The 23,794-nt window shown below is 37.3% G+C and overlaps 1 protein-coding gene and 1 long non-coding RNA gene across 8 annotated transcripts in view; one reads left to right on the top strand and one right to left on the bottom strand.

Annotated features, from left to right (window-relative positions):
• Positions 1-23,794, top strand: part of YIPF7 (Yip1 domain family member 7) — a 121,049-nt gene that overhangs the window by 75,013 nt on the left and 22,242 nt on the right. Inside the window, exons 6-9 of one of the 7 annotated variants that reach the window (XR_011386222.1) lie at positions 8,362-8,478; positions 11,402-11,549; positions 13,665-13,767; positions 16,988-20,115. Coding sequence is in view for 3 of the 7 variants with exons in the window: in XM_051842499.2 (XP_051698459.2) it covers positions 8,362-8,427; positions 11,402-11,615 (280 nt within the window). In the remaining 4 variants the exon portion in view is untranslated. Of the gene's footprint in view, positions 1-8,361; positions 8,479-11,401; positions 11,816-13,664; positions 13,768-16,987; positions 20,116-23,794 lie in introns of those variants that run through there. The other 6 variants (XR_011386221.1, XR_011386224.1, XM_070068178.1 and 3 more) reach the window with 6 other exon arrangements.
• The window catches only part of LOC138848442 (uncharacterized), a 92,095-nt gene continuing 77,725 nt past the window's right edge, over positions 9,425-23,794 (bottom strand). The window contains exons 2-3 of the long non-coding RNA XR_011386225.1: positions 14,260-14,329; positions 9,425-9,838 (exon numbers count right to left, since the gene is read on the bottom strand). This is a non-coding gene — a long non-coding RNA (uncharacterized lncRNA). The remainder of the gene's footprint in view (positions 9,839-14,259; positions 14,330-23,794) is intronic.

Genomic DNA, 23,794 nt, shown 5'->3' with positions numbered 1-23,794 from the left:
TGAAAAATATCTAAACTCATCACTCTACCTATTGAATCAGAAGCAGTAGACCAGGATGCATATTTTAACATAGTTTTGGGGTGGTATTTATGTGGTTCAAAATTTGAGAACATTTTCCTTAATTACTGTCCCTTTCCAGGGTTTCTATAACCAGTTCACCATCACAAAGTCACAATTTAAGTACAACCTACCGATAAGCTGACAACTTCCAAAGGTATAATTATTAGACCAGAATCTTTTTTTCATATATCCCAAGGTGACAAAATATTGATTAAGCTCAGGAATCAAAGATGACTTTGTATAATTATGGTTACATGCAGAATTTGATGGTTAAAAATGAAATCTACTTGAATTCAGCATGACGTTCTCATAACCAGTCAGGAGGCATAATCACAGTAGTAGTATTCTGAGAGATCAGGATAAATCTCCAATATGCATGAGTTTGGTGAACCAGATAGATAACAGTGTCACCAATACCTGCCCATCACTCATTTTCTATGAGTTGAATTTTCTTGCTTCTGAGGTTCATGTGGAAAACAACATGCTTGGAAATGACAGTCTTCCCAGTGTGCTCTTTTCCAAGGACAGGGACTTCCCAAGGCCACAGCAGTGGACATCAAATCTCATCAGTTTCACTTTGGGAAGGTCTTTCATTCCTCAGCCCATTTTCATTAAACACCTGATTATGGACTCACAGTTTTCTCCTTTTCTGATTTGTATTTTGGTTGAGAAGTGGCCATTGGATGGCTGGGAATTTACTGTGGAAATTGGCACACAAGATTCTGTTACAAATATATTAAGTGATTTCCCAGGACAGCAGTCTTCTCTGATGTTATATTCTGCTTCATAAGCAAACTTAACTTCTATGTGTTCTAGCTCAAGGGACACCTCAAAGCTGGCATGTGTTGAAGTGAATTTATCATTTTACCCATAGATGATTCCTTCATCTATGGTATCAATTGATGGCACCAACAATGGCACCTAGTCATTGAAGTTAAAAGCTTGAAAGAAAACTAGAAAAAAAAAGTCCTTTTCCTCTCTTCATCACCTCTCTCCTCAGCCAATCAATTAAAGAATGCAACTGGTTTTCACTTCCAAGTATTTCTCTTTTTTTTCCCACTTCTCTGTGTTAATGATCATTGATACGGTTTAGACCCACACCATGTCTTAGCTGAGTCATTTCCTTTCTGTTCTTTAAATTCCCCACCCCTTATAGTGCTCAGTTTGGTTAATATAAATGTACATGGTATCAACTCAGGTCCCAGTAAGAAACACTGCCCACATTCAAGCTAGGATAATTCAAGGAAATCGTATTCACAGAGACAACTTCCACGGGATTGTGTGTAGGACAATCACAACAGATGGTGTAATAATCTGACCAAGCTGTTACTACCCCTGAGCTCCACGGAGAAAGGTGAGGGGATGGCTTACTAGAATACAGAAAAAAAATTACATGAGTAGAGCTGGCTGTTTGGAAAGAAACATAGATCACTGACTAATCAAGGGATATATCAACTCAAGGTGCCCTCACAAGAGAGGAAGACAGGTAAACACGTTGCCCTCACTCCCACCCTCCTTCTGTTCTCCTGACTGAGATCCTCATTGGCCAAAACCAACTGGAAATCAGAAGTCATGAGAGTCCTTGATGTAGTGTGTATAGTTCAGTCTCTCAGGGTGGAGTGATGAATTGAGAGAGGTGGAGAACGGATATGGAAAGACAGTGGAAAAATCCAGCACATAGATCTTACAGTAGCTATAATGCTTATAAACATTTGGGTTCCTCCATATGGTATTAGGCAAACTTTCTATTCTTTAAAATGGAGAGAAATTATTCCTCATTGCCCTTTTGCCTGGAAGCCTCTGCCTGATTTAACATGCTACAAAATGTAAATTGCTTATAGTTCCATATTCACTTCCTAGTATTTCTTGCCTCTATGTTTTTGCTCGGGGTTTTCCTTACAGAGGAAAGGCTCTCTTCCTCCATGTCACTTTACCCAAGAAGGAAATCAGCCGTATCCCTGACTAATATCTCTCGCCTCACCTTTCACAAGCATTCTGACTTGGCTAGTTATTCCTCCTCAGTACTGTGTTCTCTCTATCACTGCTTTTACCACATTGTTTCATTATGATCTATTTAATGTGATCACCTCTCCTTACCAGATTCTGAGTTCCTTGAATAAAGAAACAGCATCTTATCCAGGTTTATAGTCACAGTGCTAAGCCTAGTGTCTGCTTGTTGAAAGAAAAAATAAATTAATATTTTCTGTCTGTTCTTTTTTTGCTATGCATGTACTAATAGTCAAAAGAATCACTTTCAAATTTCCAACAAATGGTGTGCATCTAAGTACCTCTCATTGGGGCTGCAGCCAGCATTAATATTGAAGTAGTAAGTAATGGCCAATTTTGTTTCCTCTGTAATGGAAATTGATGGAAGAAAGCTTTACTGTGGATAATTAGATTGATTTTAGTTTTACCACTTTAATATCCAGACAGTTCTTAAAAATGATTGTTGTAATTACAGAAAGACAAGCTGATACAGAAGTCATTCTTTATTTTTTTCTTCTCCATCTAGACCCACAACTGGTAAAAAGACTTTCTTAATTCTCCTTCTACTCTTCATTCTCCTCATATCCTCTTCAAAAGAGTTGTTTTCACTTTAAATTAACTTCTTATCAGTGCAGATTGAGATGAGGAAGATTGAGGCCACAATAAGGGCACACAGAATCAATCACTGTGCCAAGTGATTTTCATTTAGCTTCTATAGGATATATACTTTGACTACAATGTGATGAGCCAACAAGTATAGGGAAAACTTCCAGTATGCATCCCAGAAGCTTCCCCAAAGTTGCCACTGTAAAAAGATAGGCAGAGGGCAGACACCGTTTCTCAAATCCTGCTTTCTGCTGGGAAGGATTTTCCTAAGCATGCTCTTGTTCCTCCTGACGCTCTCTTCTCTTCTGTTCTCTCTGCCCTAGGGGAGTAGGTGGCACACCAAGTGCCACAGACATTTTGAACTTGGAGCAGATAACTAACTACACATGTCTCAGAAAAGTTTCAGAAATAGGGGGATACTTATCAGCCATTTGTGGTATTTAGAATGGGTAGAGCTTCTCATTCACTGTAATGCTCTTTCAATCAAATAAAGCACCAGAGAAATAAATGCTGGCATCAACACCACAATCAATTATTTTTTATGATGATGGTGTTCTAGGTGCTATTAAAATTTTAGTTAGAAGCAGAAAAATCTATTCACCTGTCTTTTCTCTTTTCAATGGTGCAAAGCAATAAAAATATGGTTTATGAAACAACCTATCTCTCATTTATATTGGGCAACAAAACAAATAGTGAGAGGCAAACAGGAAGCTCACTTTGGAAATAATAAAATAACTTCTGTGAATAGAAATGAGAATAAGAAATCACAATGTAAGACATTGTGATATCCTTGAAGATAGAATTTGTATTCTCCATTGTTCCTGACACAATGCTTTGCATATTGTTTTTGTTCAGCAAATAATTCAAGTATACATGTCTGAGTTTCAGAAGTCATTCATTATAAAATTTCAGCAAATAATACATTGATTTAGCATTGAATTTTATGTTAGTCTATGTGAGAATATATTTTCTAAATTATGTAATTCTTTTTTAAAGATAATTATTAAAAATAAGGAAATATGCAATAATTTCCATACACAAAAACCACACATTTTACTCTGCATTAAAAGGTCTTGGAACTTGAGTTGTTGGCTAGTGAAAGACATTAAATGGGATGCCATGTTTTTTCCTTGCTAGTGCTCTATCAGTTTCTTCATACGGTTTTGTTATAATTTGTGATGAAAACAGATAATTCAAAACTTAAAATAACATTAGCTTTTAAGGAAGTAAATTGTTAGGAGTAGAGACATTTGGGTTATAATAATGCAATTGGTTTCAACCAGGTCTGCTACTTATTAGCTACGTGATCTTCAGACGTGCCATTCAACCTCCTAAGCCTCAATTTTCTCAGCTAAATGTGGGTATGGTCATACCTTCTCTATTAGAGTTTAGAAGTAACAAATGAGATCATATTTATAAAATTCTTTGCATGGTTCCGAGCAGAAAGTAACTGTTCAATAATTGATGACTATTATTATTAATAATACATGATGAAAAATTTACTTGTAAAAGGATAACAATTTAAATGGATTATTGAAAGCTTTCTTGTAACAAAAAGAGAAGATGTAACTCATGGTGAAGTCTGACTATTTCAACATGTTTAAAGACCTTGAAGAATAAAAATGGAACGATATGTTTAAAAAGGTACGTCAATATAGCTTAGAAGAGCAAAGAGCCATAGGCAGGGCTCATCCAGTCACAGGAAGGGAAGGTCTCACCATGCTGCAGACTTACCCTCTATCCCTTTGATTATTCAACTTGTTCCCAAGCAGAATACCCTTGAATAGGCCTTTCCTGTCTCTCTAGGTTAGATTTAATCTCTCTCATGAGTTGCTTTCCCTGTATCATATCTATTTGGGGTTCAAGTTGCTGTACAACAAACAATCCTCTTTTTTCCCAGTTGAATTTGAATCAAATGACAGTGAGTCAAAATATCATGGTAGATTGAGTCAAAACTAGCACACCCATCATTAATAGTAAATACTGAAGAATGTGCATGGACTTTCTAACATGAACTGCATAATTGAAGTTATTTACACAATTGTCATGAGCAAAGGATCGTTCAGTTCCTTCTGAATACATGGCAGAAGAGAACATATGCGAGCAGGTGAGGAAGAGTGAAGGGACTGTGTTATACATGCCTAATTTTCTTACTTTCAATTCTCCATTGTAAAAATCTTTTTCTCTTCCCTCAAGAAATAAATCACTGACTTTTTCCTAGGAAAATAATCTCCCTTATCTTCTTGAAAAATTAAGATTAACTTTTCTTCACACGGCAGAAAACAACAAGATTATGAAGTAAGCACTCCCCATATTATTGTTCTCCCTAGAAACAGAACCAACAGTGTGTATGCATACATGGATTAATACCTTGAATGCAAGGAATTGATTCCTGTGATTATGGAGTTGGGCAAGTCCCAAGATCATCAGAGTTAGTTGATAAATTGGAAATCCAAGAAAATTGATGGCTCAGATCTAAACCAAATCCAAAGGCTGGAGGTCCATAAGAACAGAAGTAGTTTCCATCCAAAGGCCAACAAGTTGACAATTAGGAAGAACTGATATTGCAGTTCAAGTCCAAACGCAATAATAAAGCTCATGCTAAAATTTGAAGACAATCAAGCAGAAGGAATTCTCAGTTACTCAAGAGAGGGTCACTGTTCTTCCAGTTAGTACCAATTTAAATGTCAACCAACCTCATCCAAAAATTCCCTCACAGAAACACAGAGTAATGTTTGGCTAAATATTTGAGTACCTCCTTGCCCAGTCAAGACAACATATAAAATTTACAACCACACCCCAGCCACCCACACCAAACAGTAAGGACCATCACATCTTTTATTTATTTACTTTTTTGACAGGCAGAGTGGACAGTGAGAGACAGAGAGAAAGGTCTTCCTTTTTGTTGGTTCACCCCCCAATGGCCGCTGCAGCCAGCATACTGCGGCCGGCGCACCGTGCTGATCCGAAGCAAGAGCCAGGTGCTTATCCTGGTCTCCCATGCGGGTGCAGGGCCCAAGCACTTGGGCCATCCTCCACTGCACTCCCAGGCCACAGCAGAGAGCTGGACAGGAAGAGGAGCAACCGGGACAGAATCCAGCACCCTGGCCGGGACTAGAACCTGGGGTGCTGGCGCCGCAGGTGGAGGATTAGCCTATTGAGCTGCGGCGCCAGCCTATACATGTTAATATAAACCAAATTTTCTTGCTTCTAAATTTATATGTGGAAATCATACCTCCAGTTGAACACTATTTGGAGAGACGTTCTTGGTGGGGAGACTTTGGTTGCTTTTTTTATTTTTTAAGATTTTTATTTATTTATTTGAGAGGTAGAGTTACAGAGACTGAGAGGGAGAGACAGAGGGAAAGACCCTCCATCCCTTGGTTCATTCCCCAAATGGCCAGAACAATTGGAGGTGAGCCGATCCAAAGCCAGGAGCCTCTCCTAGGTCTCCCACGCAGGTACAGGGTCCCAAGTGCTTGGACCATCCTCTACTGCTTTCCCAGGCCACAGAAGAGAGCCGGATAGGAAGAGAAACAGCCTGGACTAGAACTGGAGCCCATATTGGGTACCAGCGCTGCAGGTGGAGGACTAACCTATTGTACCACAGTGCTGGCCATGAGTCTTTGTTGTTTTATTTTAACTCAATATTTCATTACCTTTGAGATAGTGTATTTTTAAATTTACATTTTTGTCAAAGGCTTAATGTTCCAATCAATAGAGTTCAACAAATACAAGTAAAAAGATCATAATTCAGCAGGAATACAGGCAAGAACTACAAACAATAATCAAATGAAAAAATGATCAACTTCACTCATACACAATAAATGCAGATAAAGTCTCTAAGGAGGTATTTAAAGTAAACAAGGTTATAAGGGTGGGGCCTTATCAGATAGAACTGAGAATTGGTGTCTTTCCTTGTCTCTCTCTCTCTTTTTCTCTCTCTCTCTGTCTGCGTGTGTGTATGTGTGTGTACTTGCTTATGTGAGGAGACATACAAAGGCCATTTACAAGACATGAAAAGTACAGGAACCAACCCTCTGACAACTTGATCTTGGACATATCGCCTTCAGAACTGTGAGAAAGTAAATGTATGTTTTTTAAGCCACCAAGTTTATGATAGCTTGTTATGGCAATCTGGAAAGACTAATATACACAATAAAATATATTGTAGTATAATTTTGGTTGGTATATACAGTGAATATCAAACCTGTTTTTGTAGTGTCCTCTCTAACAGTATATGCTAAAATAATGTACATTTTTTATACCACAAAGTCTAAATATTTTCATACTGCTAAAAGTTAAAAGTAGTATTTCTGAGGAAAAGTGTAAAAAATTTGATATGCTGTGGGGATTAATATTCTTTATTAATAGTTCATGGAATAACTTCATTACAGCTGTGAATCTAATAGTGAATTAAATGTCTATTATCATAATTGCTATATAACACAATGCTACTTTGATGTTAAATTTTGTCTGGAGCCAGTATATGACTCAGCCATATTGAATGTCTTCCTAATTGTACATAAATGATTATAATTATAATAACTTCAATTTGACACAACATCTTTTTATGAATTCATTGCATAGTATTTATGCTATCTTCTTTGTTGGAGTTTAGCTAATAGATCCCATTACAAAGACCAATTTTCTTTCCATAGTTTTGACTTTGTCTTTTTGAAGGCAAATAAACTGGCAGCCTTCCTAGTGCTGAGGAGACAAGGGATCACCATTTGAAGTATGTTCTCCTCATGATTCTTCATTACCCGCTTTGTCCAGAGTAAGAACAGACCGTGGGGCCAGGTAAAGTCTCCGCCTGCAGTGCCAGCATCCCGTATGGGTGCTAGTTCGATCCCAGCTGCTCCACTTCCCATCCAGCTCTCTGCTATGACCTGGGAAAGCAGTGGAACATGGCCCAAGTCCTTGGGTCCCTGAATCTGCGTGGGAGACCAAGAAGAAACTCCTGGCTCCTGGCTTTGGATCAGCATAGCTCTGGCCATTGCAGCCACCTGGGGAGTGAACCAGCAGATGGAAGACCTCTCTCTCTCTCTCTCTTTCTCTCTCCCTCTCTCTGCCTATCTGTTAACTTGGCCTTTCAAATAAATAAATAAATCTTTATATAAAAAAGAATAGATTGTTACCCTTTCAAAGAACAGCATTACATTCAACCTTTGGAAGTGGCACAGATGTGGTAATTAAATGATCATTCTCTTTTGGCTTTAAAATTGTGCCATAAGCAAGCATAAACTGATCCCTAGTCAGAAACGGTAGACTGAGATCTTCTGTCTCTAACTCCAAAGTCTACTGAATTCACCCCATTTCTGAAGAGTCTAGGGGCACTTATTGGGGAATTCTGGGGTGAGAAATCCACAGACAATTCCTGTCTCCATTTGGTCTCCATTCTGCCTCTCTGGGTTTCACTTTCAATGTGTAGGTGCCCATAGCTCCATCATGTGCTCACATCAAAATAGTCTGAAAGAACACTTAAATCCCCAGATTAAAATTCACATTACTTCAGGCATTTCGTGGGCATATGCTGCAAGCATTGTAACACTGCAGAAATTCTGCCTAGCTCCCAGAGTGTCAAGGACCTGTGACGCTTCTTTCCTGGCAGAACAATAATACATCAGGAACTGAAAATGAAGTTGTCCTTTTGATAACCCCATGTTGTCTCCAGGGATTTCTCTAACATTTTTCTTCTTTCTTCAGATTCACATCTTCAGGACATGATGGCAGAGTTCCTGGACCCATAAAAGATTGCAGGCATAGGCATAGGTATTAAGGATAAGAGTTACAGAAGGCCATTCTATGGGAAAATGGAATAAGGTAGTGTTTGAAGTTTACTTTAAACCTATTTACAGAGAAAAATTATGAATAAAAGCATAACTGCATAGGTTCAGGCTACCAAAGGAAGATTATTATAAAAAGACAGCCACCAGTTCTTAAACACTACTCCTCTGGAGCTGTTAATGAAGAACTCTGGCCTTGAAACTTTGTGTTCTGAAATACACACACACACACACACACACACACACGAGGGAGAGGGAGGGGGAGGAGGAGGGGGAGGGGGAGGGGGAGAGGGAGAGGGAGAGGGGATGCTCTGGTCTGACCTCCTATTCCCTTAGGCATAGCCCAAATTCAGCTGGACTTTTGCATATTTTCCATTTGACACAAGAAAATGGAAATGGATCTAGCTTATACTGTTCAACTTATGGTTTTTTAATCAAGAGTAGAAATAATAAAGCAAGTAAAAACATTTAAAAAAAGACAAAAACATGTCCACCTCCCAAGCCATTTTTTTTCTTTCAAGTAAAGGGAGAATTTTGTAATAATATTATATAGTGGAATGAAAAAAAATAGTTCTCTCAAGGGCCAGATAGCAAATATTGTAGATGTTCCAGGTCAAACGCAACCACCAAGCTCTGCCTTTGTGATGAAATGTAGCCATCCATAACAGGAGAATGTCAGGGTGGGTGTTTGCTGCAGTGATTAATACACCCACATTGGAGTGCCTGTGTTTGAATCTCATGTTCAATCCCAATTCCAATTTCCTGCTAATGCAGATCCTGGGATACAGCAGGTGTTCACTCAAGTATTTGGGTCCTTGTCACCACATGGGAGATCTGGATTGAGTTCTAGGGTCCTAGCTTCAGCTCCAGCTGCAACTATCCATTGGAGTGGACGAATGGATATAATATCTGTCCCTCTGTCTTTCAAATAAATTAAGATAAATAAATAAATGTTTTAATTAAATAATATGAGTATGCATCTATTGAGTTGTTCCTATAAACTTTATGGATACTGAAATTTGAATCACATAATTTACACAGATGGAATAATAATATTCTCTTCGAGCACAGAAAGGCACAAAAACATTTTAAGCTCATAGAATGCACAAAAAAGAGATGGTGGATGGGATTTGGCTTGGCACGACAGCTTGTGACCCCAATCAGAGGCTCATTCAATGTAGGGACATATTGGTTGCAAGTCATCTGCTTTTCTTGATCACGGAGATCTGAGTAAATGAGAAATGCTTTGAGTTCACTGAAAGCATGCCTTGCTTTTGTGTGAGCAGAGAAGAAAGTGATAAGGAGGAGACCTTTAGATGCCAATGTATGGATGTCTTTGGTCTTCAATCCCAACATACAGCTGTATCGTTGTTGAAACTTGAAGAATGTCACCTTTTCTGGGTGGACAGAAAAGAAGAAAAGCAACATTTCTCGACAAATGAAATAAGAAAAGGAATCTTCTCTAGATTAAAAAAAAATAGAAAAGACCTCTTGTAGATGCACTGTGCCCTTCTTTCCATGAGTGTCTTTCCTGCAAGGAGGCTGTAATGTTTGACAAGCAAGGGAGAAGCAAAGATTCAGTTCTCATCTGCCCTATGCCACCATACCCAGGGGCTCTCCTCCAAGGCTCTTACAAAGTTATTTGTCCAATACCTTTAAAGAAAAACTTAGTGTCATTTCCTGAAAAGAAAGTGCTTGACAGCTTAAAGTGAGGGGCTTTGAAATTGGGAAAGGGAGCCTCTACTGAGGCATAAAAAGATGACCACAGGTAGTCTGCTGCAAATACACTAACATCTCACTTCAAATCACCACTAAAACTGAAGTTTCTGAGCTTCTCCAGAAAAGCAGACTCCCTTCCCTGCTGAAGACTTGCTCCTTATGCGACTCTGTCAAGACTTATGACTATCTGAGAAGTTTATCTGCTTTTCTTTACCATCTACCAGTTCAGATCTTTTTTGGATAGTAGGTTCTTGCACTATAATTGTCATTGTTTATTGGAAGAGAAGCCCTTTTCCTGCTTTTTTCATTCATTTTAGAGAGAGTGAAAAAGAAAGTACAAGGTAAATGTGTGGTTGGCATGTTGTACAGTTGAATAAATATTTTTAAAAAGTCATCAAATGATAAGAATGGAGCTAGTTTAGACAACTTTGAGAAACATTGCCTTGGGAATGTGAATTTTCTTTCTTTCTGTGTCCAATTCTGCCAGAATACGGTTAGGATTTAGACAGGAGCCAGACTGAACACCACCTGAAGTAATTTCTTTGTATTATCTCATTTAAACTTCACAAATAAAGCAAACAATGTTAATGATTTCCCCCATTTTCAGATGAAGAAATAGAAGTTTGGCAAGACTAAATAATATATATATATATATAATACATCATCATTATATTATGTTCCAGTCAATTTTCTATACCATGTCCTCATACTATAACAATGACATCACCTCATTCATTTACTATATCAGCTGGGAAATACAGGCAGAATGCCTGATGTACAGTGCTCTATAAATGTTAGTTTATTTTCTGCTTTGACCAGTCTTAAGTCTAAAACATATGAAACTTGTACAAAGCCTTAGCTGTCGTCCTCTTCCCATTTGTCTCTTCTGTCTTCTGAATTTGTGGCTACTCCCCACATCTGCTTCAAAAACAATTCATTTATAAAGGCTATTCGAATTAGTATTATTCTTCTATTTCTTAATTACTGTAATTATATTTAATAAAACAGTTTAATCATAGACATATGATAGCATTTACTGTTTTTTAATGAGTTTTAATTTTATTAAAAATTTTTGGAGAGTGAAGTCATAGTTTGAATTTCTATGTTCTTCTAAGACCATATGGGGCTGGTACTGTGATATAGTGGGTAAAAGCTGCCACCTGCAGTGCCAACATCCCACATGGACGCTGATTCGCGTCCCGGCTGCTCCACTTCTGAACCAGCTCTCTGTTATGGCCTAGGAAAGCAGTGGAAGACGGCCCAAGTCCTTGGACCCCTGCACCCATGTGGGAGACCTGGAAGAAACTCCTGGCTCCTGGCCCCTGGCTCCTGGTTTTGGATATGCCCAGCTCCAGCTGTTGCGGCCATCTGGGGAGTGAACCAGCAGATGTAAGACCTCTCTCTCTCTCTCTCTCTCTCTGCCTTTGCCTCTCTGTAACTCTGCCTTTCAAATAAAATAAATAAATCTTTTTTTTTAAAAAAAGATGATATGGAAGAAGACTGAGCAGATTAATCATTCAAATGTTTGTTGATAGAATACTTGATACACTTTTCAAGACTCTTAGCTTTAGTTCAGCATTGTTTCAGTTGGATGTGACATTCGTTTTTTTGTATTTCCTAAAATGAACCTGAATAAATACTATATATACTATGTCTATATGTACAAGTATATGTATACTTATATAAGTAAATATATATGTGCATATTCCTATATATATTATATGTAAAAGTACACATTACTCTTGACTCTTGATAAGCCTATGCCCATATAATCCAATCATAAATTTAAATATTGCAGGTCAAAATGCATTTAATACAACTAACCTCCTGAGCAATGTAATTTAGCAGCACAGTACATTGTAAAGAGTCCATTGTTTCCCCTCAGGATCCTATGGCAGACTGGAATCTGTGGCTACTGCTACTGCCCATCATTATGTGAGAGTACTATACTGCATTCTGCTTACCCAGAAAAAGATCAAAATTCAAAATCTGAAGCATGGTTTCTACTGAATGCATATACCTTTTGTAAAGTTCAAAAATCTGAAGGCAAACAATTTTGAAGTGGGGTCATCTATATATTATAAATATATAATTAGTACATATAAACATTATGTATATATGTATTAGATGAATGTGTAGTGCTGATATTCTCAGGGGAGATAGAGAACACATTTACTATTGTTTTATAAACAGAGTTGATTAAGTTCAATACCAGTTAGATAGTAAAAACTCAATACCATTAGTCAAGGAGTGTCACAGCAAAGGAGTTAATCATTTAATATATGACAAGCTAAAAGTAAAAAAGTCATTTTAAGTATTAAGAGTTGAACTTTACAGCTACCACTCTCTGTTTCCCATTCTTCATTCTCCCTTTTCCTCTTTCCCTTAATGTATTCCAAGTCCTGTTTTCTGTAGTATCTTGGGGAGATACTTTTACACTTGATACTTTGAACCACTTGCCCTTCTTTGAACACCAAAGAAAAAAATTAACAAATAATTTTGAACATTTAAGTCATTTCTAAGAGTAATGTAGAAAAAACTTAGGAAGAGGCAACAATACCAAACACCTGAAGCTAAATGCCACCAGATAGAATATTAATATTGATTAATGGATCTCTTTGAATGTCTACTTTTTACATAAAGATCAAAGTCAATTTCCCTTATTCAGCATAACCTGATTCATCAAAATTCTCACCTTAATTAATGGGTCTCACTAAAAGAAACCAAAAAAGAAAAGACTGAATGGTAATTAAGTGCTAATTTTGCATAGTTAAAATTACTGCAAATTACATGCAAATTGGAAAACATCATCAGTGAGAATCTTTGTGAAATTACTGGTGCCATGATCCGAATTATTGCATGTTGTGTTAGGGGAGCACAGTCGGGTTCTTGGCAGAGAGCTACCTGTCACTGGAGTGACAGAAGTTTACAGTCATCAGGGCCCAGTAGGAGCCTGGGTCTGTGAAAGCGCAAACTGAATATGGCAGGGGCAAAAGAGAGGAACAAATAGAGAACAGGATGTTGGGAGACAGCATTCTTAACATTTGCTGGTCGGGCCCAGACCTTGAAGATTGAACCAGTAGACAGAAGATCTCTCTATTTTTCCTTCTCTCTATAACTCTGCCTTTCAAATAAATAAAATAAACATTTTTAAAAATATTGTTGATCAAATGAACAAAATAAAAATCTTCCTTAAAAGACAAGCCATGAAAGTGAGATCTGTAAATGGAAACAAAGCACCTTAGGGTGAAAATTTCAAAAGCACTTAGTACTACTGGAAATAATTGGACTTACTTAAAGTTATGTGAATTTTGTATTTTAAAAGCTTTACACAAGATGACTACAACTGCCATGTGTATGTCACCAATTTTAGCAATTGTGTAGTTATTTTAGAAAAGTCTTCATTTTGCTGGTTTCCTCGTGTTATTTTCCTTGGTGATAATGAGGTAGCATCTACTGCATTTGAACAGTAACCAGGTGTTGGTTGTCCTCTCCGTCCTTCAGGGTCTGTACACTCTCCTGCTGTCCTGCTCTGTGCCAGGACACTGACTTCTGCCTGCACTTGCTTGCCCTTCCTTTGGCTAGTGAGAACATCAGCAGGGGACTGGTGAGTGCCAAGAGAAAACGGACAGAGTATGATTTCACCCAGCCTTGAACTGTGGTTTTTCAGTGTTTTTTTTTTCTTCCTCTACCTAGAGCCACAGCTCTTATTGAGATAGGTCCTCTCCCACCATTACAGCTCTTTTTAGTTGCCAGGAACAGCAACATCTCTTTGTCCCTTCAGTTTAGATAGGGTAACAGCTTCTGGATGCTGGCAATCCCAACATTTCTTCTACTATCCCTGCCATTGAGAGTTCTTCAAGCATTAAACCAACGATCTTTTCCTTCAGGTAAAGATAATGCATTCTGGTTTTAGAATTCGCTTTGTTGTCTTTCTTTGGGTTCACTACATTTTTCTCTTTTTTCAAATATCCCTCCATCCCCTCTCCTCCTCACAACCAAGACTTCCAAGCCAGTATGGTCACTTTTATGGTCCTGCAGCTTGTTCTGTACTCTCTATGTTGGCGCTTAGCCCACTAGATTGTATTCAGATACTTACATGTGTCCCTCTTCTCCTTAAAAGTCCCACAGCCTTATTCATCATTGTATTCCCATAGTTTGAATGGCACCTAGGAAAAGTAGGGCTGAGTAAATGCTTAGCAAATATGTAGCCATAACTCTGATTGTGACCCTAATGGTGATTTATAGTAGTTGGATCATCTCATGATAATGTAATAGTATAATAGTGGTTATGAACTTGGTTTCCTCATCCCAACTCTTTGGCCTGCTTATTGGGTCTACCACTTACATTAGTAAATGACCTTGAGAATACTTAACTTCAATGCTACAATATCTTTATCTAGAAAATGTTAATAATAGTAATTACTTAATAGTGCTACCGTGTGTTTTAAATTAGTTAAAATTTTTGAAGTTTATAAGACTAGGACTGGGACAAAATAAGATACACAAATGTTTTCTATTATATTTTCTATTTTCATGATTCTTATATAATGCATGTCAGAGAGAGTTAAAATATAAAATTTATGGAAGCAAAAAGGAGATTTCAGAACTAATTGAAAATTGAACATAAATACATCATCAGCATCTTAATAACTCCATTAAGAGCTTTAAAAACAAATAATACTGATAATATGGAATTGTTTTTCAAATGCTCAGTCTATTGTTAGGTTCTCAGAACCTATAAAAGACCTTATGATCAAAGAGTGGGCTTCAATCATAAGCCACAGGACACCAGTTTTGTTTTTTTTTTGTTTTTTTTTTTTTTTTTTTTTTTTTTTTTTTTTTTTTCCGGACAGGCAGAGTTAGACAGAAAGAGAGACAGAGAGAAAGGTCTTCCTTCCGTTGGTTCACCCCCTAAATGGCCGCTACGGCCAGCGTGCTGCACGGACCTGAAGCCAGGAGCCAGGTGCTTCCTCCTGGTCCCCCATGCGGGTGCAGGGCCCAAGCACTTGGGCCATCCTCCACTGCCTTCCTGGGCCACAGTAGAGAGCTTGACTGGAAGAAGAGCAACCGGGACAGAATCCAGCACCCCTTCCAGGACTAGAACCCGGTGTGCCGGCGCCGCAGGCAGAGGATTAGCCAGTGAGCTGAGGACACCAGTTTTAATACAACTTCTATAGACATTTAGCCTCACATAGTACTCTTGTGTTTATGGGTGGAATTTTTATAGATTAGTCTGATTTCTTTTTTTCTGAGAATCTGGCAGAACTTTCACTTTGGTTTCCTAAATACAGACCAACTTTAACTAATTCTGCAAAGATTTTTGAAAAATTTAAATTAGGAATATAGTCCAGAGTTCTGAATGCTTTTATTCTGACAACTATTTCTATTACTGTGATTAGAAACAAAATCTCTGAAGTCAGACCTTTGGGGTTTAAATCTTTGGTCCACTTACTAGTGGTATGACCTTGTATCAGTTACTTAAACTCTCTCTGTTTCAATTCCTCTGACTGTAAAATGGGAGTAATAACTAAATCTCCTTCAGTGTTTGGTATAGGAATTAAATGAGAAAATGACAAAAAGTAATTAGAAAAGAAAGTGGCACAAATTAAGTTCTCAACTTTTTTTTTAAACAATTATTTTGTTTATTTGAAAGACAGGTAAAGAGAGAGATAGAGACAAAAAGAAAGGTCTTCCATCCGCTGGTTCATTCCCCAGATGGCCGCAACAGCCGGAGCTGCGCTGATCCAAAGCCAGGAGCTAGGAGCTTCTTCTGGGTCTCCCATGTGGGTGCAGGGGTCCAAGGACTTGGGCCATCTTCTACTGCTATACCAGGCCATAACAGAGAGCTGAATTGGAAGAGGAGCAGCTGGAACTAGAACCGGTGCCCATATGGGATGCCAGCACTTCAAGCCAGGGCGTTAACCCACTGTACCACAGCGCTGGCCCCAAGTTCTTAACTTTTTAGATACTGTTCTTTTTTCAAAAACAAAATATTTCAAGATAGTTTAACAGCAATTGTTGATTTGAAAAAATAGGAAAAATTAACCAATAAATCTAATTTTTTGTTGCTATTTAAATGAAAGGGAAGATAAGTAGCTCTGATCCTTGTCTAAAACATACATTACATGTAATACATGTTTATGTAATGTATTACACTATGTAGGGCTACTTATCTTCCCTTTCAGGATGACTGTAAATGTGATTTAGGTCTACCCAAAAGATCCAGATTCCCTCCAACAATATCTGAAAGGGTCATTTATATTTAGGGTATTAACGTTACAGAAAAACTAATAGAAAAATAATTAGCTAAAGGAAATTGTTCATATTTAATTAGTTGATACAAAAGAAATTTTCATTTTTAATTTAGTTAATTTAGTTATTGATTTATAGATGTGTACACAGACATGTACATCTATAAACATTAGTCACTTGATGACCAGGACATGTCCTGAGAAATGTGTTGTTAGTTGATTTCAACATTGTATAAACTTATAGAATGCACTAATACAGACATACAGATTATAAATCAATCATTCAAGAAGGCCTCTTTATGCCATCACATTGTGAGGGAAACATGAAACATATGAAGCTGCTGGCATAGTATGGCATACAGTTTTATAGTAACATTCCTTCTAAATAGAGGAATAAATTCTAAAATAATGATAAAAGGTATAGTATATTAACTAGTAGCAGTCATTTATTAATCAAATATGTACTGTAAATAACTGGATCACATTTCTGTAAACTGTTGCTAAAGAAGTATGATGATTTGTTGTGTTTGATTACTTTTTAAGCATTTATTTATTTACTTCTTTATTTTAAAGGCAGAGAGATGAAGACAGAGGGAGAGTAACGGACAAAGATAGAGTTCTCAATTGGTGGTTCACTCCCCAAATGCTTACTACAGATGGGGTTGGGCCAGAGGTTGAAGTTACAAGCCAGAAATTCAATTCAGATTTCCTGCATGAGTGGCAAAAATCCAACTACTTGAACCATCACCACTGCCTCCCGGGTTTGCACTGGAAAGCTGGAGTCAGAAACCAGAGCTGAGCATAGGCCGGAGTATTTTTACTGAAGAAACAGTGGCTAGGCTAAATGCCTCTTCTGAAAAGGTGATTCTTACTCAAAATTTAGGGAAAAAAAGTAAGAGAAGGGAAAACATTCTATATCTACAATGTCTTCTTTTAAAATATTGACCATCCTAGGGAGTAACATCTACTGAATATTTACATGTCCAGGCTTCAAAGATCTCTCTCACTGAATCCTCTTAAGACTATTGTGAATGCATTGTTATTATTTCCATTTTACACAGGAGGAATCCAAGTAAAGAGAAGTTCAATGACTTGCCCAAGATTATATAGCTAATTAGTTGTGGAGGTGGTAATGCAGAGTACAAATTGGATTGTAACCAAAAGTAAAGTCAGTTTAAAAAAGAAATTCTTGTTGACCTTCTGTCCTGTTGATCTGTCTATTTCTGAGAGTGGAGTATTGAAGTCCCCCAGTACTATTGTATTGGGGTCTAAGTCTCCCTTCAAGTCCCTTAACAAATCTTTTAGACAAAACGGTGCCCTGTAGTTAGGTGCATATACATTGATAATTGTTATATATTCTTGTTGTATTGATCCCTTAATCATTATATAGTGTCCCTCTTTGTCTCTCTTAACAGTTTTTGTGGTAAAGTTTATGTTGTCCAATATTAAGATGGCTACGCCCGCTCTTTTTTCATTTCTGTTGGCATGGTATATCTTTTTCCAGCCTTTCACTTTCAGTCTGTATGCATATTTGTTGGAAAGATGTGTTTCTTGTAAGTAGCAAATAGATGGGTTTTGTTCCTTAACCCAATCAGCCAATCTGTGTCTTTTAACTGGACAGTTCAGGCCATTAACGTTCAATGTGACTAATGATAAGTGGTAACTTTGCCCTGCCATTTGCCAAAGATAAGTTCTAATATATGCTTTGAATTCCCTGTGATCTTTTGCTGTGAGGAAATCTACCAACAATAGATGCTGGAGAGGATGTGGGGAAAAAGGGACACTAACCCACTGTTGGTGGGAATGCAAACTGGTTAAGCCACTATGGAAGTCAGTCTGGAGATTCCTCAGAAACCTGAATATAACCCTACCATTCAACCCAGCCATCCCACTCCTTGGAATTTACCCAAAGGAAATTAAATTGGCAAACAAAAAAGCAGTCTGCACCTTAATGTTTATTGCAGCTCAATTCACAATAGCTAAGACCTGGAACCAACCCAAATGCCCATCAACAGTAGACTGGATAAAGAAATTATGGGACATGTACTCTATAGAATACTATACAACAGTCAAAAACAACGAAACCCAGTCATTTGCAGCAAGATGCAGGAATTTGGAAAACATCATGCTGAGTGAATTAAGCCAGTCCCAAAGGGACAAATATCATGTGTTCTCCCTGATTGGCGACAACTAACTGAGCACCAAAGGGGAAACTTGTTGAAGTGAAATGGACACTGTGAGAAACAGTGACTTGATCAGCTCTTGTCCTGACGGTTGATGTACAATGTAATACTTTATCCATTTTAGTATTTTTTTTTGTTCTAGTACCATTGGTTGAACTCTGTAATTAACACACAATTGTTCTTAGGTGTTTAAATTTTAACTGAAAAGTGATATCTGTTAGGAATTTGGAAAACATTATGTTGAGTGAAATAAGCCAATCCCAAAGGGACAAATACCACTTGTTCTCCTTGATAGGTGACAACTAACTGAGCACCAAAATGGAAACCTGTTAAAGTGAAATGAACACTATGAGAAACAGTGACTTGATCAGCCCTCACCCTGACTGTTGATGAGCAGCTTAATATGTTATCCCTCTTAGTATTTTTTTTGTTTGTTCTACTTAACACTTTTGGTTGAATACTGTAATCAATACACAATTATTCTTAAGTGCTGAAACTTAACTGAAAAGTGATCGCTGTTAAATATAAGAGTGGGAATAAAGAGGGAAGAGATGTGCAATTCGGGACATGCTCAAGCTGACTTACCTCAAACGGTAGAGTTAGAAACATACCAGGGGATTCCAATTCAATCCCATCAAGGTGGCATGTACCAATGCCATCTCACTAGTCCCAGTGATCAATTTCTGTTCACATTTGATCGTAATGATAGGACTAAGAACCAAAGGGATCACATAAACAAGAATAGTGTCTGCAAATACTAGAATCAAAAAGGGAGAGAATGATCCAACATGGGAAGTGAGATACACAGCAGACTCATAGAATGGCAAATGTCCTAACAGCACTCTGGCCTCAGAATCAGCCCTTAAGGCATGCAGATCCGGCTGAAATGCCCATGAGAGTATTTCAGGCATGGAAAGCCAAGACACTCTGGGGGAAAAAAAAACCTAAATGAAAGATCTCCGCGAGTGAGATCCCAGTGGAAAGAACAGGTCATCAAAGAAGGAGGTACCTTTCTCTGAAGGGAGGAGAGAACTTCCACTTTGACCATGGCCTTGTCTACATATGATCAGAGTCAGTGAACTCAGGGGGCTTCCATAGCCTTGGCAGCTCATGACAAGAGCCTAGGGTGATTACTGATGCCATAAACAAGAGTGTCAATTTGTTAAGTCAACAACAGGAGTCACTGTGCACTTACTCCTCATGTAGGATCTTTGTCCTTAGTGTGCTGTATGTACATTGAGATTTAATGCTATAACTAGTACTCAAACAGTATCTTTCACTTTATGTTTCTGTGTGGGAGCAAACTGTTGAAATCTTTACTTAATGTATGCTAAACTGATCTTCTGTATATAAAGAGAATAGAAAATGAATCTTGATGTGAATGGAAGGGGAGAGGGAGTGGATAAGGGGAGGGTTGCGGGTTGGAGGGACGTTATGGGGGGAAGCCATTGTAATCCATATTCTGTACTTTGGACATTTATATTCATTAAATAAAAGTTAAAAAAAAAAAGAAAGAAATTCTTGGGGCTGGTGCTGTGGCACAGTAGGTTAATCCTCGGACTGCTGCGCCGGCATCCCATATGGGCACCAGTTCTAGTCCCGGCTGCTCCTCCTCTAATCCAGCTCTCTGCTGTGGCCTGGGATAGCAGTAGAAGGTGGCTCAAGTGCTTGGGCCCCTGCACCCGTATGGGAGACCAGGAAGAAACACCTGGCTACTGGCTTTGGATCAGCACAGCTCTGGCAGTTGTGGCCATTTGGAGAGTGAACCAACGGAAGGAAGACCTTTCTCTCTGTCTCTCTCTCTCACTGTCTGTAACTCTTACCTGTCAAATAAATAAATAAAATCTTTAGAAAAAAGAAAGAAATTCTCTTTAATATACTACAACATTTAAAGTTTGTGAAAAACATTTTCATACATATACAGTATATTTTTAACAGACAAGAGCAAGATACTATGATCTTAATTTAATAGATGAAGAAACTAGACCTCAACTGAAATTAAATGATCCATGGTTTCATGGCAGAAAGCCTAAATGGGATTACTTAACAGAAAGTGTGGAAAACTGTACATGGATGCCAAATTACAAGGTGAATGGCTAAAAATAAAGTCATTCCACTCCTTCTTCTTCTAGTTCAATGTCTTTATAACTGGGTGTCTTGGTATTTGGATGTTAGCAGATATTCCTTTGCAAGTTCTTAAGTTATGTTAACCAATTTTTCAGTTTGATTATAATAATAAAAAATCAGCTTATTGATAAAAATAAAAATATTAACAAAGCATGCCTTAGGGCATCCAGAAGACAGTATAAATAATGTTGTGATTTTAGTGTTTGTGATTGTCATTTTATCTAATTGTTGCATATCAATTAACAAAGAACAGTGGTGCACTTAACAGTATATTGACTTCTGACAAGATAAAAATAATGTCACGTTGCATTGCAAAAATAAAATAGTCAACAGAGAAAGCAGAGGAAGATTTGAATCAACATAGGAAAGATGGTAGTACAGGCTTGCTGTACCCAGAAAACAGATGCAAGAAGAATCAGAACCTTATTTGTTTTAGACATGGTAGCCTAATTGCAATGCAGAAACTTAGTCCTTAAGAAGCAATGTAGCATCATGGACAAGTGCATAAACTGTGGAACTGGACAGTGTGGAATGAAATCTCGTGTAGTACTTACTAAAGTGTGACTTTGGGAAACAACTTCTGTGTTTCAATTTTGTTATCTGGAAAATAGGGATTTTAATTGTCTTCGTCATGGGATTGTTGAAACATTTCACATTAATATATGTGATGCATAGGGCAAAATTTCTACAATATAGTAAATCCTAACTAAGGTAAAAATGATATTCCTGGGACTGGTGCTGTGGCGCAGCAGGTTAGAGCCCTGGCCTGAAGTGCCAGCATCCCATATGGGCACCAGTTCTAGTCCCAGCTGCTCCACTTCTAACCCAGCTCTCTGCTATGGCCTGGGAAAGCTGTAGAGGATGGCCCATGTCCTTGGGCCTCTGCATGGGAGACACTGAAGAAGCTCCTGGTTCCTGGCTTCGGATCAGCGCAGCCCTGGCCTTTGCAGCCATCTGGGGAGTGAACCAGCAGATGGAAGACCTCTCTTTTTGTCTCTACCTCTCTCTGTAACTCTTTCAAATAAATAAAAATAAATCCTAAAAAATTATATTCCTATAAATAAATATGTTAACTTTAAATTGCTTTACACTGAGGTATTCTGACATTGAATACAATGTACTTAAACAACTTGAACGTATTTACATAAGAATGTGCCCAGAGAGTCATCACCAAGATGAAGCTAATGCACATATCAATTGCCCCCAGAAGTTTCCTTTTGTAGTACATCCTTTGTCCTCACTGAAGCCCCATTCCCAGGTAACCACTGGTATGTTTTTTGGCTATAAATCAGTTTCCACTTTCTAGGATTTTAAATAAATAAATAGAATAACAGGTTAGATATTCTTCTTGTCTCATCTCTCTGAGCATAGTTATTTGGGATTGCTCATGTATTATCCATGTATCCATAGTTCACTCTGTTTTAATGTTTGGTAATTTCTAATTAAATAAATATATTATAATTTATTCATTCTCCTGTTGATGAACATATGGATTGTTTCCAGTTTTTGGTTTATACAAATAAAGCTGCTATGAGCACTTGTGTATAATACTTTTTTTAACTGCTATTTAAGTTATTCAAGTTTCTTGTATTTCATTTTAGGAACATAGTGACACTTTCCACCCTACAGTTCCTCCTGTCGATGTTCCAACCCTTCTTCCTCCCTCCTCCCTCTTTCCCACACTTCTTTATATAGACAGCAGCTTTCATTTTTATTCTGTGCAATAGCTAGATCATATAGTAGATACATGTTTGGAATTTTACGAAACTGTTTTCTGAAGTGGTTTTATCATTTCACCTTCACACCAGCAAGGTATGAGAGTTCTAGTTCTTCTTCATCTTGCTGATCTTTGATATGGCCATTCTCTTTTATGTCAGCCATTGTAATAATGCAATAGAGTAAAAAAGTATGTAATAATAATGCATTATGGTTTCAATTTGCAACTCTGTAATGGCAAAAGATGTTGAGCATCTTTTCATGTAGCAAATTGTCATCATATATATTCTTTGTATTTTATTAAAAATAATGACATTTGCAAATATTTTTTCTGGTCTATATTTCATATTGTCACTCTCTTAACAGTATCTTTCAAATAACAGAAACTCTTAACTTCCATGAAGTCCAAGATATCAATTTTTTTTAATGGATCAAACATTTGTTGTATTTAAGAAAGGATACAATGCTTTCCTCTATAATATTTTTCCAGTATATGGTTTCAGGTTTTCTAACACATGGCATAAAGTTCATTCTATTTTAGGCTATCCAGTTTAAACAATTTTTTTGAATTACATTTATACTATCATTGAAAATTAATTGCTTATAGATGTGTGGGTATGTTTCTTAAGTCTCTTTTACTGTGTTGATGTGTTTATTTATATTTGTCCCAGTAACCAATACCTCATTTTCTAAGTTATCCTAGCTTTATAGAAACCCTTGATAGGTAGCATTAGTTCTCAAATTTTGCTTTTGTTTACAAACCTGGGCTATTCTATATCCTCTGCATTTCCTTACATATTTTATTGGCAGTTTATTGATTTCTACAACAAACTTACTATAATTTTATTGGGACTTTATTAAGGCTATAGATCATTTGCGAAAAAATTACATCTTGACAACTTTAGGTATTCTAATCCATGAAAACAGTAACTCTGTATTTATTTTTATTTTCTATTCCTCTCAGTAATATTTTGTAGGTGTAAGTGTGGAAATCTTCCACATATTCTGTCATATTTCATCACTAAGTTTTTCTTATTTTTATTCTATTTTAAGTAGTGTATTTTTAAAATTTCAGCTTTTAGTTACTGCTAGGATCCAAGAACATAATTCACTGTAGTACAGTGATTTTGTACATTGTTACCTTGACAAAATTCATTTGCTAGTTCCAGTAGCATTTGTGTAGATTACATCAGGTTTTCTTTATTCATAAATGGATAACAAAGCGTTTTAATGCTTCCTTCCTAATCAAATTACTTTTTTTTTTTAATTTTCCTCATTTTTCTTTCTTCACTAGAACTTCCAGCACAAGGTTAAATAGAAGTAGTAAAAGCTGACATCTTGTCTTTTTCTTGAT

This window comes from Oryctolagus cuniculus, chromosome 2, assembly GCF_964237555.1.
Source record: "Oryctolagus cuniculus chromosome 2, mOryCun1.1, whole genome shotgun sequence".
Taxonomy (NCBI): Eukaryota; Metazoa; Chordata; class Mammalia; order Lagomorpha; family Leporidae; genus Oryctolagus; species Oryctolagus cuniculus.
This window is presented reverse-complemented; position numbering and strand designations above follow the sequence as displayed.